At 47.6% G+C, this 17999-nt stretch overlaps 1 protein-coding gene across 1 annotated transcript in view; it reads left to right on the forward strand.

Moving 5' to 3' along the window:
* Window positions 1–328: 328 nt before the first annotated feature.
* The window catches only part of slc10a2 (solute carrier family 10 member 2), a 51354-nt gene continuing 33683 nt past the window's right edge, over window positions 329–17999 (forward strand). Inside the window, exons 1-4 of the mRNA XM_038817948.1 lie at window positions 329–702; window positions 8947–9065; window positions 9171–9259; window positions 13908–14083. Of these exons, the coding sequence (XP_038673876.1) occupies window positions 329–702; window positions 8947–9065; window positions 9171–9259; window positions 13908–14083 (758 nt within the window). The remainder of the gene's footprint in view (window positions 703–8946; window positions 9066–9170; window positions 9260–13907; window positions 14084–17999) is intronic.

The raw sequence follows: 17999 nt of genomic DNA on the forward strand, positions 1-17999 counted from the left end.
ATCTGCACAGTACCTTTGAAGCTGAAATACATTATTCAAGAGGGTTAACAATATAATTTAACTCGTATAATGACGCTCATTCCTTGACACTTCCAATGACCAGACCTATAAAATGAGTAGGTGTTTATGACAACTTTTATTGCTATCTGACTATATTAAAGGAGAAAGCACATTCAGCACCTTCTCTGTGTGCTGAGGATACTGAGCAGCTTGCCTCCAAGCTCCTTACATCGATCTGTTTCTCTCCTCAAGATTTATTTTGGTAAGGGCTGTGGACCTGAGAAGACAGCGAGAAGCTATGACGATGGCGATAGCCAGAAGCCGAAGAATGATTGATGATTTCTGTCCTGAACATGCCACCAACTGTAACGATTCGTCCTGTTTGTTGCCTCTTGACAATTTTAACCAATCGATGAGCCTCATTTTAAGTACTGTGCTGACAATCTTGTTGGCTATGGTAATGTTTGCCATGGGTTGCAATGTCGAAGCAAAAAAACTTTGGGGCCACATTAAGAAACCTTGGGGTATATGTGTGGGCTTTCTTTGTCAGTTTGGTATTATGCCCCTCACAGCCTTTCTGCTCTCAACGGCCTTTAAGATTCACCCCATTCAAGCAGTTGCGGTATTAATAATGGGATGCTGTCCAGGCGGAACAGGTTCAAACATAATGTCCTACTGGATGGATGGGGACATGGATCTAAGGTGAGTAGATAACTTTGCTCTCGTATTATCATGAATATGTTCTTCCAATCAGTCTAACTATGCTCATACATATCTTGACTTGACTTGACGTTCGAACAATATATTACATGCAGTAATTTTCAAAATGGCCTGTTTTTTCCCGTTTTCTCCATTATTACTATCTAATGTAAGATTTACTTCTTCTGGAGGAACTGTAAGTTGTTAAAAGTTGATACTACCAAAAAAAACTGCCACAAAATCTAAATCTTTTGATTGGGAGCTTATCTATTCCTCTGCTGCACGTTGATAGTGATTAAAATGGCGGAGGTTGTTGGGCGTATCGATCACAAAGTTTCCAACCTTGCAGACCTAAAGCACATCAGTCAAGCCTTGCTGCCTCTGCATGAGCCAGCCCATGGTTTTCTGCTCATTGACTTTAATGGGCAGAAGATTATAGGCTGGCATTTGGTGGAACCCTCAGCTAGCATGCCAACAGGTATATTTTACATACTTTTAGATGTGTCAGCTGTACATACTTAATGGTCATGGCAATAAAGGTTTTACACAGATTTATACTAACCTTTTCCCCTTGGTGGAGAGGTCAATGTTGGGGGGGGGGGGGGGGGGGGGGGGGGGGAGGGGGCATAGATTTAAGGTAAGGGATAGGAAGGTTAGAGGGGATGTGAGAAAATGCTTTTTACCCAGAGGTGGTGGGAGTTTGGAACTCACTGCCTGAAAGGGTGGTGGAGGCAGAGACCCTCATAACATTTAGGAAGTAGTTAGATGTGCACTAGCAGTCCCAAGGCATATACGGCTATGGGCCGAGTTGTGGGAAATGGGATTAGAATAGTTAGATGGGTTGTTTTTGACCGGTGCAGACATGTTGGGCCGAGGGGTCTTTTCTGTGCTGTATGACTCTATATGTCTCTAATATTTATCCTATGCTGTATTAGCCCTGCCTGTCATGTGAACTGCTTATGATGACAGTATAGAAAAAAATGTGTTTTCATTTTGGCTATGCATTGAAACCTCATTGAGGTACATTTGTGGAGGACAAATTTAACTCACTAAAGCTAGAAACATAGAACATAGGAAACAGAAGCAAATATATGCCTTTCAGCATTTCAAGCCTGCTCTGCCATTCATAATGATCATGGCTGATCATCCAACTCAGTAACCTGCTCCCGCTTTCCATCCATATGCTTTCATCCCTTTTGCTCCAAGAGCTCTATCTAACTCCTTCTTGAAAACATACTGTTTTAGCTTCAACTACTTCCTATGGTAGAACATTCCACAGGCTCACCACTCTCTGGGTGAAGAAATCTCTCATCTCAGTCCTAAATGGTTTACCTAGGTAATAATAATAATAATTATTATTATTATCTTTATTATCATAGGTAAGAGATCCATGCAGATTAAACATATAACATATAAAGTTTCATTTCTAATTAAACAGTCAAACATAAACTATTTTAATTGGTTATAATATGTATTTTATAGTAATATGCAGCAAAAAGCTATCAGAAGTTCATTATTATTTATCTGCCTGCATTACGTGAGACATGCCAGAATCTTCTTTGCTTCCTTTCTCTGCTAATGGCGGAGACTCACATTAAGGCAGTTTGACACCCTCCGGTATCCTTCTGAACCTGTGTAGTTTTCATATCTCTGCCTCCACAGTGTTAGCAGTGATCCACAACCAAGTTCTATCCTCTACTCTGACATCCACAACATTTTCTAGCAGGGCTCACTGGATGATAAGCAACAGAAGGAATATTTCCCTTGCCTGCAAATTAAAACCAAATATAGTTGGTAATTTCTGAAACATATAGCAAGAGGTGGATACCAATCTACTCATCTAGCCCTCTCTGTTTTGTTTGCCATGGCAACAAATGGGGCAAATTTTCAACTTGCCTCTGGGATCTAAAACTGGCATTTCAAGCCTGCCACTCAATAAACAGAAATACAAATTGGGTTGTTCTGTACAAGAGAGTTGATCCATAACTCTGGTTTTATGTCCAGTGAGCAAAATTCAAATCAACACCAACATTTCTGAATACAAATTGCTCACCCTTCTCGATACCCTTAATAGTTTATTTGCCATGTATATGGTTCGGGCGGAAATCTGCCAAAAAATGATTAAGTTCCGGATTCAACTAAATGGGAACAAAGTCCCATAGCGAGCACGTTTAGCCAAGTGTTTCCCAGCGCTCACCGTACTGAGAAACAGATGGCCATACAGCACGACTCACTTTGTATAGTGGGCCTGAGCAGGGTAGGTGACATAGTGCAGCAAGACATCAGGACACCATTTTTAAATGGTGTCTCAAACTCCAAGGCCCCAAAAGTGATTCCCAACCTCCCCAGGCACACTATCAGAGGATCCCCAGCATCCATGCAGGGCTCCCCCAGCCCAATAACCCTGCCAGTGCTCATGCCAGCTATCATGGCAGTGCTAGGCTGGCACCCAGGTGGCACTGCCAGGGTAGAATTGTCAGGGTGCCCAGGTGGCACCAACAGTGCCAGGGCACCACCTTGTCCAAAGGGCATGCAGCTGGGAGCCTCTAATCCCCTGGGAGACCCCCACAAGGGGCAGACAGACTGGTCCCCATTTGTGCACACCAATACCAAACAGCACTCACCCAAGGTCTCTGAGGCAGAGAGGATGAATCCCAAAGCTTCAGGTATGTCAGGAATGTGCACATTAAAGTGAGACTAGCTATCTCGCTTTCTATGCAGATTTGCCAAAAAGTGATCCCGCCCCACAATGGGATCGGGAGATTGGGCTGAATCTCGCAAGGAGTTGCGAGCCAGGTAGAATCTGGGAGTGCGGTCTCTCAGCTTTTATCAGCCACGCTGCACTATAGCGAGATGCTTTACGGGTGCAGCGTGGCCATTGGCTCATGCCTTAAGTGTCATTTCAGGCGGGAAAACCAATGCAAATAATGCCGGCTGTTACGGCCCCCCCTCACCCAATGGCACCCACCCCAACCAAGGGCCTTTGCCTCTGAGCGAAGATGGCTCCTCACCTCCTGGGACCTCGCAGCTACCCTCCCACCAGCTTCTTGTTTTTAAAAAGGAGTACTAATCACCACCCACGTGACTACTTGTTGGAGAGGCGGTTAAGTCAGAGGAGGCTGTTAGATAGCGAGTCACTCCCGTGAATTATATGGAGATTGGGCTTGAGTGGTGATTATTCATTTCTTGCCACGCTATGGCGGGCTCCTGATTTCGCCAATGGGAGCGGCTGGTTAGATCGCAAACAGATCGGTGCCTGGCCGGCACAGTTCTCATTTTTGCCCCCTCCTGTGATTTAACGACCTCATCGAGCTCTCACTTAAGAGCAACGTGGCGATTCAATCAGCCTTTACAATTTTCTCAGCACTGCGGAGCATAATGCAGAGATCGGGCCGCCATTTTAAAGGATGCCCCAATCTCTAAGTAAGTTTGTGGGTTCCGCACACCACCACCCCGCCCCCCCACACACATTGGCATTACGCCCCCCCCTCCAGGAACCCCACCCGTCACACCCCCAATCTCCCAGAGGCCCCTATTACCTGCCCTTCATTCTCCCCCCGCCCTTCATACCCCCATCCACCCTTCTTTCATGGGCATGGTGCCCCTTGGCCCTGACTCTTAGCAGTGCCACCCTGGCACTTGGGCACCCTTGCACTGCCACCCTGACATCTTGCCAGTGCTCTGGCCAGCTTGGCAATGTCAGAGTAGCAGTGCCAAGGTACCATCTGGGCAGTGCCAAGGTGCCCACATTCCAGTGGGAGAGCCATGGGGCTGCCCTGCGCTATCCCTGCCCATCTAGGGACCTTCAGTGGCCCGGGCGACTCGCCAGATGCCATTCTGCCCGTTCCACATTTGTGTGCACCGGTTGTGAACGGCGCTCGGCTGCAGCCTTCCTGGGCGGCTGGTAGATCCCTGGAGGCCTGTAGATCTCGGGTAATCTGCCTAAGGTTTAAAACCTATGTAGGAGTGCGTAATTTGGTCATGCCCCTTTTGGGCAGGATTCTGATTCTGACGCCTCCCGAGGCCTAAAGGCTGCTGGGAAGCCTGTGGGAGACCTCTCCCGTCTGCCTTGCACTCTTGATTGAGCGCAACCCGGCCGGTGGATCGCGCCCAAAGTGTAGGCTAAACCGGTGAGAAACTCCCCGGTGCTCAAAATAATGACTTTTATCGTTTGGTAGCGGTGGGGAACTCCCTGGCAGAGCCAGCGGGAAACTCCTTGTAAAACCCGCCACAGATAAACTTAGAAATGTTTCCATTAAATTCCGCCCTTAGAATTATTTTCATCACCGGGGTCCTGAACCCGTAGGCCAGACCGACTCCTGGGAGATCAGGCCACTATTTTGAAAGGGTACCCCGATCTCTAAGTGAGCTTGAGGGCCCCCACCCACGGACAATGTCACCCCACACACATGGACATTACCCTACAGCGGCCAAGTGAGGCCACCCCGCTATGAGGTGACTGAGGATCTCCCGTTTTCAGGCCATCCCAGTCCTCCTCTTCGCCCCCCCCCCTTTCAGGACTCCCACCTTGACCAGCTCCCAAACTTCCAGTGGTCCCTTCATACCCACCCTTCACCCACCTCCCACACATCATATTCCCCTCATCACTCCTATCATGGGCATAGCCCCCCTCAGGTTCTGATCCTTGGCAGTGGCACCTAGGAACCCAGGAACTGTCACTATGGCACCATGGCAGTGCTCCTGCCAGCCTGGCAGTGCCACCCAGGCACCTTGGTAGCGCCCGGTCCCAAGGTGCAAGCCTGGCAGTGCCAAGGTTTCTGGGTGCCATGGGGAGAACAGGGGTGCCACCCTGCCCTGTCCCTGACTGCCCAGGGACACCAATGGCCTGGGCGACCCCCCATTTGCCATTCTGCCTGGTCCATGTTTGTGTGGACCAGCACTAATTGGCACCTGACTGGATCTCCTTGGGGCGACCGATAAATGCCAGGAGCGAGTTAAATCTGGTGTCAGCATGTTTAAATGGGTTGTTAAAGCCACTTAGCTGTGCGAGATCTAACCCGATCTCGTAAGGCGTAATGACCTTAGGGAACACCATACGGAGGCCTTCCCAGCCTTTACCGGCTGCATCTTGCCCCGGTTCCGGTGGGATGCAACTGGCAGATCGCGTTGAATATTCTTAATATCGTGACTGTTCAATCACACTGAACAATTGTATGTCTCCCTGGACGCAGAAAAGGCCTTCGATAGTGTCGAATGGAAGTACCTCATAGAGGTACTGGAGCGGTTCGGACTTGGAATAGGGTTCACCTCCTGGGTAAAACTCCTATACAACGCTCCCATGGCGAGCGTATGGACCAACAACACCAACTCCCGATACTTCCAGCTGCACAGAGGCACCAGACAAGGATGCCCACTGTCCGCGCTGCTGTTCGCACTAGCAATCAAGCCCAACAAGCCCAACACAAATTCCGCTACCTGGGGATCCAAATAGCCCATGACTGGAAAGGGATCCACAAATAGAACCTCACCAGCCTGACGGAGGAAGTAAAAAAGGACCTGCAAAGATGGAACACACTCCCACTCTCCCTCGTGGGGAGAGTCCAGACGATCAAAATGAATGTACAGCACGGGTACCTCTTCCTACTTAGATCTATCCCGATCTACATCCCCAAGGCCTTTTTCAAAGCACTAGACAAACTAATCTTGGCGTTCGTATGGGGGTGGGGAGGGGGGGGGGGGGGGGGGGGGGGGGGGGGGGGGGAATGCTAGGATTCCAAAGAAGGTCCGACAAAAAACAAAATCCAGGGGGGGGGGTTAGCCATTCCAAACCTACAATTCTACCACTGGGCGGCAACAGCCGAGCGAGTAAGGGGATGGTTCCAGGAGCCAGAAGCTGAGTGGGTATGCACAGAGCAGGCCTCCTGCGTGGGGACCTCCCTCCAAGCCCTCGCCACGGCAGCACTCCCATCCCCACCCAATAAACACTCCAGCAGCCTGGTGGTGATAGCCACCCTCCAATCCTGGAACCAACTGCGGCAGCAATTTGGCCTGTACAAAATGTCGGACAAAGCTCCCATCTGCAACAACCATAGGTTCACACCAGCGCTGACTGACTCCACCTTCAAAAAGTGGGGACAGGACGGAAGGACAATGACAGTCAGGGACCTATACACGGACGACAGGATCGCAACACTGGAAATACAGGACGAACTGACGAAGAAATTCCAGCTAGCCAGGGGGAACGAGCTGAGGTACCTGCAACTCATAAACATCTTACGAAAGAAGACACGGACTTACTCACAACTGCCACGACAGACACTACTGGAAGACCTACTGGACGCAGGCATGCTAGATAAAGGGAACTGTAGCAACATGTACGACCGACTGGTAGAAAGGGACGACACCGTACTGGACGCAACAAGAAAGAAATGGGAGGAAGACCTGGGGATTGAAGTAGGGTGGGGACTCTGGAGCGAAGCACTGCATAGGGTCAACTCCACCTCCACATGCGCAAGGCTAATCCTGACGCAACTAAAAGTGGTACATAGAGCCCACTTAACAAGAACCCGAATGAGTAGGTTCTTCCCGGAGGTGAAGGATAGATGTGAACGGTGCCAAGGAGGCCCGGCCAACCGTGCCCACATGTTCTGGTCTTTCCCCAGACTTGCAGGGTACTGGACAGCCTTCTTTGAGGCAATATCCAAAGTGGTGGGGATGAGGGTGAAGCCATGCCCAAAAGTGGCGGTCTTCGGGGTATCAGACCAGCCAGACCTCTTCATGGGGAGGAGGGTGAACACCCTTGCCTTTGCCTCCCTGATCGCCTGCTGTAGAATCCTGTTCGGCTGGCGGTCAGCAGCACCACCCAAAGCTGCAGACTGGCTGTCCGACCTCTCGGAATCTCTCCAAATGGAGAAAATCAAATTCGCCATCCGAGGGTCAGACGATGGCTTCCACAGAACGTGGAGCCATTCACCCAATTGTTCCAGGACCTGTTTGTGGCCAACGAACAAGCAGAAGAATAGCCAGATAGCCAAGAATCAGGGGAAAGTAGCCGAGGCGGGGGAGGGAGGGATAGACCGGGGAGGGGAGGGAAACAGCTAAACCTAAGAGAAAAGGAAGGCAAACCACAGAATAAGGGGAGGTGGGAGTGGGACGGAAAGGGGGGGGGGAGGAAGAGGGAAGAGGGGGAGACAAGGAACAATAGAGGGGAACCAGAGAGGGGGTGGAAAGGGAATGACAGCCTGAAGGAGAGCACGGGAAACGATAATAAACTTGGCATCTATAGGGACAGAGAGCAAGGAAAATACGGGTGAAAGACGGGACGAATGGCCAAAGCAGAGGTGAATGCGAAACGACAACGGCAGCGAAAACCGTCCGGGAGAAGCAAGCAACACCAACACCAGATCCATTCGAGTATTGCCCTCTCTGTATTGGATATAACCAATGTAATTGTTTCGCCGGCATCCAAATGTATAGAAACCTCCCCAAATTTAAGCATTGTTTCTGTTTAAAACCAGTGGCAGGCTAGATATAGAAGGAGTAAAATTAGTCATCAGTAACAATGCAAATTGGATGTTAGCATATCAGCAGCCAGTTTTATATCCCGCAAATAAAATCTACATATTGTAAAACTGTTATCACCCAATTTGCTCTATCACAGAGATCAATTTCACCTCCAAAGTGTATCTCAGTCTTGTTAGGAAGGTATTGTTAGCAATTAGCATGCGTGATACAAGGTGAATTTTCACTTATTAACTTAGTTACCACCAAGAGCCACTTTTCAGAGGGTTGTTTAACACGGTTTTATTATTTTCCTGCTTGTTATTTCAAACTAAACAGAGTAATGTATACATTTTAATAATTACGTCAACCAGCACATGAAAAAGTGCACACAAAGAAAATTAAATCTAAATGGTGACCTGCCCTGACCTCTGAAATATGCATAATTAGATCCATCAATTTTTAATTTTGTTCATAGCCTGACTGTAACTTATTTGGAGCAGAAGATTTAAAAGTGCTATCATAGCTGTGCAATTAAATATTGTTGGCAAATCAACTTTCCAAGGGTAAGCTTTATCCAAGTCACCGTCCAATAGTTTAATGTTATTTATAATTGGAGCTCCAAAGGGTTCAGCCTACATTTTATTTGCAAATTCAGACTGAAAATTTATAACCCAATTAAGCATTTCGCTGCTCAGATGTTACAACATAATTTCAAGGGCTAAGAACGTATTATGCTGTTTAGTATTGCTTCCCACGTTTATTGTAAAATATTTTTACTTTCAGTGTGAGTATGACGACCTGTTCCACAATACTGGGGATGGGGATGATGCCTCTTTGCCTCTTCATCTACACTAAAACCTGGGTTGACTCAGATACCATCCAGATCCCTTATGACAGCATAGGTAATTTGTGAACTTCAAATTTCACAATCATTGTCAGAGCATGATACTATATTTTCACATGTTCAGTTATGGGAAACAAATAAAAATGAAACTTATGTGTTCCAGGCATTACCTTGGCAAGCCTCCTAATTCCAGTTGCTGCTGGGGTTTATGTCAACTATAGATGGCCAGTAAAGGCCAAGCTAATACTGAAGGTAAGCAACTTCCAGTTTTGAAACCAGCGAAATATTTAAGAAGGCTTAGAAGTTCTCTTGGGGCTTCTCCAAATTAGTTGACAAAACCTCAGAAGGGCAGCACGGTAGTACAAGTAGCTTCACAGCGCCAGGGTCCCAGGTTCGATTCCCCGCTGGGTCACTGTCTGTGCGGAGTCTGCACGTTCTCCCTGTGTCTGCTTGGGTTTCCTCCGGGTGCTCCGGTTTCCTCCCACAGTCCAAAGACGTGCAGGTTAGGTGGATTGGCCATGCTAAATTGCTCTTAGTGTCCAAAAAGGTTAGGAGGGCTTATTTGGTTATGGGGATAGGGTGGAAGTGAGGGCTTAAGTGGGTCGGTGCAGACTCGATGGGCCAAGTGGCCTCCTTCTGCACTGTATGCTCTATGGGCGGGAGAATTGGCTAAATGCTATTAATGCACTTGCTTTGGGATTTCCAGCAATCTTTTGCAAAGACTGGTGTGCTAGATGCAAGAATTTTCAATTGGTTAAGGGCAGCGCAGACCTAAAAATAAACTGTATTATTAGTTTGTGTCAAGCCAACTTTTTTGTTCTAATGCATGCAGCTAGCACTCTGACACTGAGACTGTATGTGTGTAAGAACTACTTCCCATAGTGTTCATAGAATCATAGAATTTACAGTGCAGAAGCAGGCAATTCAGTCCATCGAGTCTGCACCACACCAAGGCGCCACCGCCACCCTATCCCTGTAACCCAGTAAGCCCACCTAACCTTTTGGACATTAAGGGGCAATTTAGCATGGCCAACCCACCTAACCTGCACATCTTTGAACTGTGGGAGGAAACCGGAGCACCCTGAGGAAACCCACACAGACACGGGGAGAACATGCAAACTCCACGCAGTCACCCGAGGCTGGAATTGAACCCGGGACCCTGGAGCTCTGAGGCAGCCGTGCTAACCATTGTGCTACCGTACCGTCCGTATTGCGGCCCAAATAAACACAGCTATGAAAAGATTGCAGTATCTGAAATTTATGGCGGCGAGATAGCTAGTCTTCTCAGCGAGACTGACTTCATGGTTGACTGCTGACCACAAACTCGAGGCTGCTAAGTCCATTAGGCCTCACAAGTTTTTTTCTTTATTTCAGTACAAATTTCTTTTATTTCACTTGTTGCATCAAGAATTAAGTTTGACAAAGTGATCAGCATAGAATTTCCATGATTATCTGAATGTAATTTCAATGGAAATGTCATAAGATGTCAGAAAATTGGCATAAACAGCCATTTATGGCATGTCTGCCAATTTTCTTCAAAGGTCACAATGAAGAATCAGAGCAGCTCCACAAAGCATCAATCCAAAGAATATACACATGTCAATTCCAAGACTATAAAAATGTTACATTAAAATAAATAAATATTGCTTAATTAATGATTGACACAAAGCAAAGTAGAAGATACTTACTTGTCTTAAAATTACACAAGCGGGTTTTCCCAGTCCCTTGATGTTAGCTCCAGCTTGGCTGATTAATATCAGCTATTTATGCTATTTACCTGGGGATCTTCCTGTCTCTAAACAAAGATGTGGGGCAGAATTCTCTGGCCCTCCGTGCCGGAATCGCGCCTGACGCGGGGGCGAAGAATAGCCGTTCACGCCGGAAATCCAGCGTGCCAGCGCTTCCGCGATTCTCCGTGGACCTGCCAGGCGCTCGCAGATGACGCAGCACCGGTCGGGGGCCATTGAAAGCGGCCCCCGCGGCAATTCTCCGTGCACAACGGGCCGAGTGCCCACCGAGTCCCGCCACGTGGTTCACATGGGGTCCCACCCGGCGGGTCCTCGGCGTTCTGGCTGCAGGGGCCGTCCTGGTGAGGGAGGCAGGGGGATCCAACTCCGGAGGGGGGCCTCCAGGGTGGCCAAGCCCACAGTCAGGGGCTACTGATTGGCGGGTGCTCTCATTCCGGGAGGGGGGGCCCTATGTTCCTCTGAACAGGGCCCCTGTAGCGCTCTGTCATGTTGCGCGGGGGCTGGCGCGGAGACGACGGTCGTGCACATGCGCGGACCCCCGTGGCTGGCCGCTGTGTGCATGCGCGGCCGCGGAGGCATAACTGCAGGGCACCACCGGCAGCCGGAGCTGCGGGATGCAGGCCGGGGCCCTGCTAGCCCCCTTGAAAACGGAGAATCACCCCAAAATTTCTAGGAAAAAGTATGGATTGATGCTTCCCGTTTTCCGGTGGGCATGGGGATTTAGTCCCAGAAGGGAGAATCCCGCCTGTGGCACTAGCTCTGGAGGACCACACATATTTACAGGGCCACAGTCCATATCTTCCTGTAGAAGACTGGAAATTCCAATCACTTTCAAATGGAAGCTGAGAGAATGTTCCTCCACACATGAATTGTTCCTGGCAGATTACCCTACTAGTAAAGCAATTTTTCTGGCCAGGTGATCCAACAGAACAATACCAACAATAAAATCAAAAAATGCTGGAAAAACACATCAAGTCTGGCAGCATCTGTGGAGAGAGAAATAAAATTAATGGGGGGGGATTCTCCAGCCGCATTCGCCCTGCAGCTGGAGAATCCCGCCCCAGGTCAATGGAGTTTTCCATTGCCACCGTCTCACCCCTGGTGTTTGTTTGGCGGGTGGGGCGGGAGAATCCAACCCAATATTTCAAGTCAGTATGACACATCTTCTGAAGAAGTCATAAGGCTTTGAATTCTGTTTACTCTGCTTCTCTCTCCACAGATGCTGCTAGACTTGCTGAGCTTTTCCAGCATGTTCTGTTTTTAGTTCACATTGTTTTTCATACCAATGGATTCCTATTGTACTACTTCTCTAATGTTGCAGTATGTAAATAGAAACTTTCCCTCCCCATTTTTTGAGATCAGTCCAAGCTCCAGTGTTGTTAGTTTAATATCAGAGACAGACCAAATGGATAAAAACAAAGAAAGAAATGGTGACACAGTGGTTAGCACTGCTGCCTCACGGTGCCGAGGTCCCAGGTTTGATCCCGGCCCCAGGTCAGTGTCGTGTGGAGTTTGTACATTCTCCCTGTGTTTGTATGGGTCTCACCCCCACAACACAAAGATGTGCAGGGTAGGTGGATTGGCCACGCTAAATTGCCCCGTAATTGGGAAAAAAATAATTGGGTACTCTAAATTTATTTTAAAACAGAAAGGAAATTTTAAAACAGCAGCAGTAGCCAGAATGTGGTTACTGGGCCTGTATCCGTCCCAGAAGAGCATCTCATGAAATGCCTGGTTAGTCAGACATATTCATGGAACACAGAACATACAGTGCAGAAGGAGGCCATTCAGCCCTTTGAGTCTGCACCGACCCATCTAAGCCCTCACTTCCACCCTATCCCCGCAACCCAATAACCTCTCCTAACCCCTTTGGTCACTAAGGGTAATTTATCATGGCTAATCCACCTAACCTGCACGTCTTTGGACCGTGGGAGGAAATCGGAGCACCCGGAGGAAATCCACACAGACACGGGGAGAACGTGCAGACTCCGCACAGACAGTCACTCAGTGGGGAATCGAACCTGGGACCCTGGCGCTGTGAAGCCACAGTGCTCTCCACTTGTGCTACCGTGTTGCCCATTCCCTCAACCTTCAGTTCAATTTATTTTCCCCTGTAAATCGTTGTAAACGCAAGCTGATAGTGGCAAGGCAAGGAAGCATCAGAACCTTGCTGAAGGATGTATCTCCTTAACTAGTGAGATCTAAGCCTTGCAAATAAACAGAGGAAGGACTGAGGAGGTGAATTAAAGCAGGTGAATTAAATTTCAAATGTAATGAACAGCATCAGGTACACAAAGAGAAATAACTTGAGGAAAGAAATACTGGATTTTTTTGGTGTGAAAAAAAAGTTAGGCAAAGAAAATTTAGCATCTCAAAAGTTTCCAACAATAATTCATATGTGAAGGAACAAGGAACTTTAATTCTTCGCTTTCTTTAATAATCTTTATTGTCACAAGTAGGCTTACATTAACACTGCAATGAAGTTACTGTTTAAAGCCCCTAGTCATCACACTCCGGCACCTGTTTGGGTACACTGAGGGAGAATTCAAAATGTCCAAATTACCTAACAGCACGTCTTTCGGGACTTATGGAAAGAAACCGGAGCTCCCGGAGGAAACTCACGCAGACACGGGGAGAAGGTGCAGACTCTGCACAGACAGTGACCCAAGCCGGGAATCGAACCTGGGACATTGGCGCTGATAAGCAACAGTGCTAATCACTGTGCTACCATGCCACTCTGGGTGGGGAAGGTGATTGGCAGTCATTAACAATTATCATATTGTTAAAAGAACACTTGCATAATCAATTACAAGACTTAGCTTCCTGTGACAATTTAATGCCAAATTGTGCAAATGCACAAACTTCAAGAAATGTATTGGGAAGTCAAGGGCACAATACTGTTTTTGTGAGACTAACAGCAAAGTGGCACAAATTGTCAAACAAATTGTGGTGATTGACAGTTCATGAGGTATTTCGGCCTCATCACAAATTGTTATCTGATTTGCACATTACTGACAAACGGCTGTGTCATTTACACAGCATTACTACAGGGTAGAGGGGGAATGGGACTAACTGAATTGCTCAACAGAGAACAAGTATGGATTCGATGGTGACTGACTTTTTTGATTCTGAACCAAATCTTTTCTCGCTAGATTGGCTCTATCACTGGAATATTCCTCATAGTTGGCATAGCTGTGACTGGAGCCCTCCTGTACAGGGGATCCTGGGTAACATCTCCTTCTCTCTGGATCATTGGAACAATCTATCCAGCTATTGGCTATACACTAGGATTCGTATTGGCTCGTGTTGCCGGTCAGCCTTGGTTCAGGTACAGATTTTTGGTAAAATCATAAATGAAATATTGTTACATGATATAATTTGTGATCCACTTTTTCAAAGAAACAGAAACTGAAGCAGCTGAAAACACAGTCACAGCATTGAACAAGCAATGACTATTTCAGGCTCATATATATTGCGAAACATAAGTGATAAACATGTAGCTTTAGACCCAGAATAAGGGAACCAGGAGGCAAACGCAGACCAACACCCACGCAGGCAGGAAGTGATGGATCCGATTTCAACTCTAAAGTGGATGAGTCTGAAGTGAATTAAAATCTGAGCTGAACTATCAGTGGTGGCCGGATGATGTCAATTGAATAATGGCCACAAGCATGAAAGAACCATTGGGTGAGAAATTGAGCTTGTTAGCACTTGTTTGCCAGGAACTATGAGTGCCCCTGGAGTTTCAAATGCACCTACAGCCCATTTGCAGATATTTTAGGTTTATTAAACAACTCCATAATACAAAAGAACACAGCCGAATACAAAACAATCAGCAATGCGGTAGAAACATCCATAATACACCAGAAACAGAAACCAATAATCAACAAGGAAACAAAACCACCAGCTTTCAAGCCATCAAACACCGAACAGCCCTCCCCCCACCTGCCCCTCTAGCCCACCCAACCTCAACGGTAGCTCCAAATCAGTGAAAAGGAGCCCAACTGAGCGGCAAAGACTACCGGAAAAGGACCCACTGGGATACTTAAGAGGAGAATCATGGCAGAGGTCATATTGATAAAAGTATCAGCACATGTGCAGCCAACATATGACAGACAAATGCAGAATTGACAGGTAACAAATTCACTCAATATGCAATGCTGATTGATGCAAGCAATATTTATTTTCATGTTCAACATAATATATCAGCTAATGCAATCTCTTAACCTTGCGCAGCTGAACATGCGGCCAGCAACAGGAAGGACCCCGCATTAGTGCTATTTAAAGGGCTCATTAACTATGTAAAGACTAGTTGCTGGTTGATTTTGTCTAACGGTTGTTGTGATTCCACAAGCTTTTTGTGCTTTCTATACTTCAAGTTGCAACAGTCTCTAGAAAATGTTGTGCCAAATGCTGAAGGGCATTTTGATGAATTTAAAGTTTCTGCACAAGTCTACTGTACCCAGAAATAGTTACTCTAACATCATGATTAGGAGACCAAACATAGGTGTACAGAGCAGAGCGAACTGCTGCCATAGCAAGAAATAAAAGAGGGAGAACAGCTCACAGCTGGAGATCATGGGCGTGTTTCTCCATCGGCTGTCGCTGAAATCGGGAAACGGGATGAGCGGAGAATCGGTTCCGATGCAAAAACATGGCGGGAGCCGATTTGACGCCAAATCGCAATTCTCTATCGCCTCGACAGCACCGTCAGTACGTTCCAGAATGCACATACAATAAACACTGCCTGCATATCATTAGAGAGCCCCCATGATTCTCCTCTGCAGGGATGGAGGGGGGGAATACAGGGGCAGAGCCCGCAGTGCCAACCGGGGCCACCATGTAGCCCATTGGACCTTGTTGAGCACAGGGTATACGCCATGCTAACATGTCGGCCTTCCAAACCCGACAGACAATGGATATTGGAATTCAACCAGCAATGGTGGCTTTCCTCTTAGTCGCCGTATTTCTGGGGGGTGTTTTGTGCCGACTGGGCATATAGGGCCTCCGTGATGGTGTGGATACACCGTGCACTGAGGTCAGTGAGATCCCGGATAAGCAGCCGTCCAATATGGAGAGCCACCCGGGGTGGGCTGCCTGATGCCCTGCCGACGGGGCGGGGGGGGGCAGCTGGTTGGGTAGTGCAGGGGTTTTGTGGAGGGTTGATGCGGCGGTGGGGGCATCTATACGGCCGGTGTTATAGTGATCTGTACATCTGTACATACATCTGCACATACACCAGGGATTTCAGCACAGATGTAACAGCCACAGCGCCACTAGAGGGCAGCATCAGAGACGGGTATAAAGGGTCGAGCCCAAGGGAGGATTTGCCTCTTTGAGAAGCACAGAGCTAGGGAGCAGCAACACTCAGAGACAGCTCAGCATAGGCAGTTCACCTTAGTTTCACTGGTCATACCTCTTGACTGTTTTACATATAGTTGAGCTCTGGATAAAGCTCTGGAGCTTTGAATAAAGTGGTTGTATTAACTGTAAGTCTACAGTCTTCATTCAGACTTAGAGAATAACATATGGTACCAGGAATGATTTCAGAAAGCTAGCTAGACACCAGCAAGAGAAGAGGACTTAAACCAGAAATTTGACCACGGAAGGCCTCTCAGCATTTGGACCCTTGATGGACCCAATCCAACCTCCACGCCTGCTCAAGACCACTGGTAATATGCAATCCAATTGGCAACTTTTTATACAACAGTTCAAAATATATCTAGAGGCTAAGGATCTAACCTCAGCGCCTGATGCCAGGAAGATAGCCTTGCTCTTATCCCTGGCTGGGCCGCAGGCATTAGAAATATATAATTCATTTACCTACCTGGCAGGGGAGGACAAGGGCAAGCTGGAAATAATCATCAAAAAATTTGAAATCCACTGTCAATCTGAAGTCAATGAGATATTTGAAAGATTCAAGTTCAGCAGGCGCTTGAAAAAACCGGGAGAATCTTTCAGCACTTTTGTAACTGATTTAAAATTACTAGCTCAATCCTACAACTTTGAAAACCTCCATGACTCCCTCATCAGAGACCAGATAGTCAACGGTATATCTGACGAGGGACTTAGAAAATCCTTATTAAAACGAACAGACCTAACACTAGAAACAGCCATGCAGAGATGCTCTACTTATGAAAAAAGTAAAGAATATGAGTAGTTTACTTACCAGGACCAAGGCCTTCACCACGAGGTTGAGCCCATCAAAAGGGTGGCCCAGGCTTCCAGAAGACGCTCCTCGAAAGGCAATCCCACGCGCGCGAACCTGGATGCAGGCCATATGCATGCGCAGTTCTCCCGAAGATATGACACAGAAGAAAGGCCTACTGCGCATGCGCGAGCGTGGAGGGACAGCGTCATGACGTGGCCCCGCTGCGAACACGCCCACTTAAAAGGGCAATGTACAGCTTCTGGAAAACAATGTTTAAAGTGTGGCAAATACAATCACTTTGCCTCACAGTGCAGAGCTGCACTGCAAATGAAGACAAGTAGACGGAAACACATGAACTTGAATGTAAAAAGCATCGATTCAACGGAGCACAACAAACCTAATGATGAGTATTCCTTGGATGAGGACAACCTCGCTTGCGACAACTCACTTGTTGTGGACACGATCGAGACAATCGAGGAACATGAGGCAACAATTGCCACACCTCACCCGATCAACAGCATAGATTCCAGCAGTGAGTGGACTGCGACTGTGCAAGTCAATGACTTTCCATTAGGCTTCAAGCTTGACACTGGGGCCTCAGCTAATCTCCTCACTAGCAAGGATCTCCATTTGATTCCAGGAGACCATGAAATAATACCCGCTGCATGTCAGCTGAAGGACTACAACGGCAATCAGATCGTCTCAAAGGGATCGTGCCATCTTCGGATGGACAGCAAGAAGATACGCAAGCAGCTACGATTCGAGATTGTAGACGACAACAAATCATCACTGTTAGGCGCTCAGGCCTGCAAAGACCTGCGGCTGGTGCAACGCATTTACATGCACACCCAGGATCCATCAAGCCTGGAAGCTAAAACCCACAGCATGCTACAAGAATACCCGACGTATTTAAAGGCATGGGCACCTTACCCTGCCAATACAAAATCATGCTGAAGACAAAGGCAAACCCGTCATTCAGCCATCCAGGAGGGTTCCAACTCCACTGCGGGAGAAGTTGAAAGCGGAGCTCGACAGACTGCAGTCACAAGGTGTAATATCGCGAGTCACACAGCCGACTGACTGGGTTAGCTCC

This window comes from Scyliorhinus canicula, chromosome 14 (genome assembly GCF_902713615.1).
Source record: "Scyliorhinus canicula chromosome 14, sScyCan1.1, whole genome shotgun sequence".
In the NCBI taxonomy this organism is placed as follows: domain Eukaryota; kingdom Metazoa; phylum Chordata; class Chondrichthyes; order Carcharhiniformes; family Scyliorhinidae; genus Scyliorhinus; species Scyliorhinus canicula.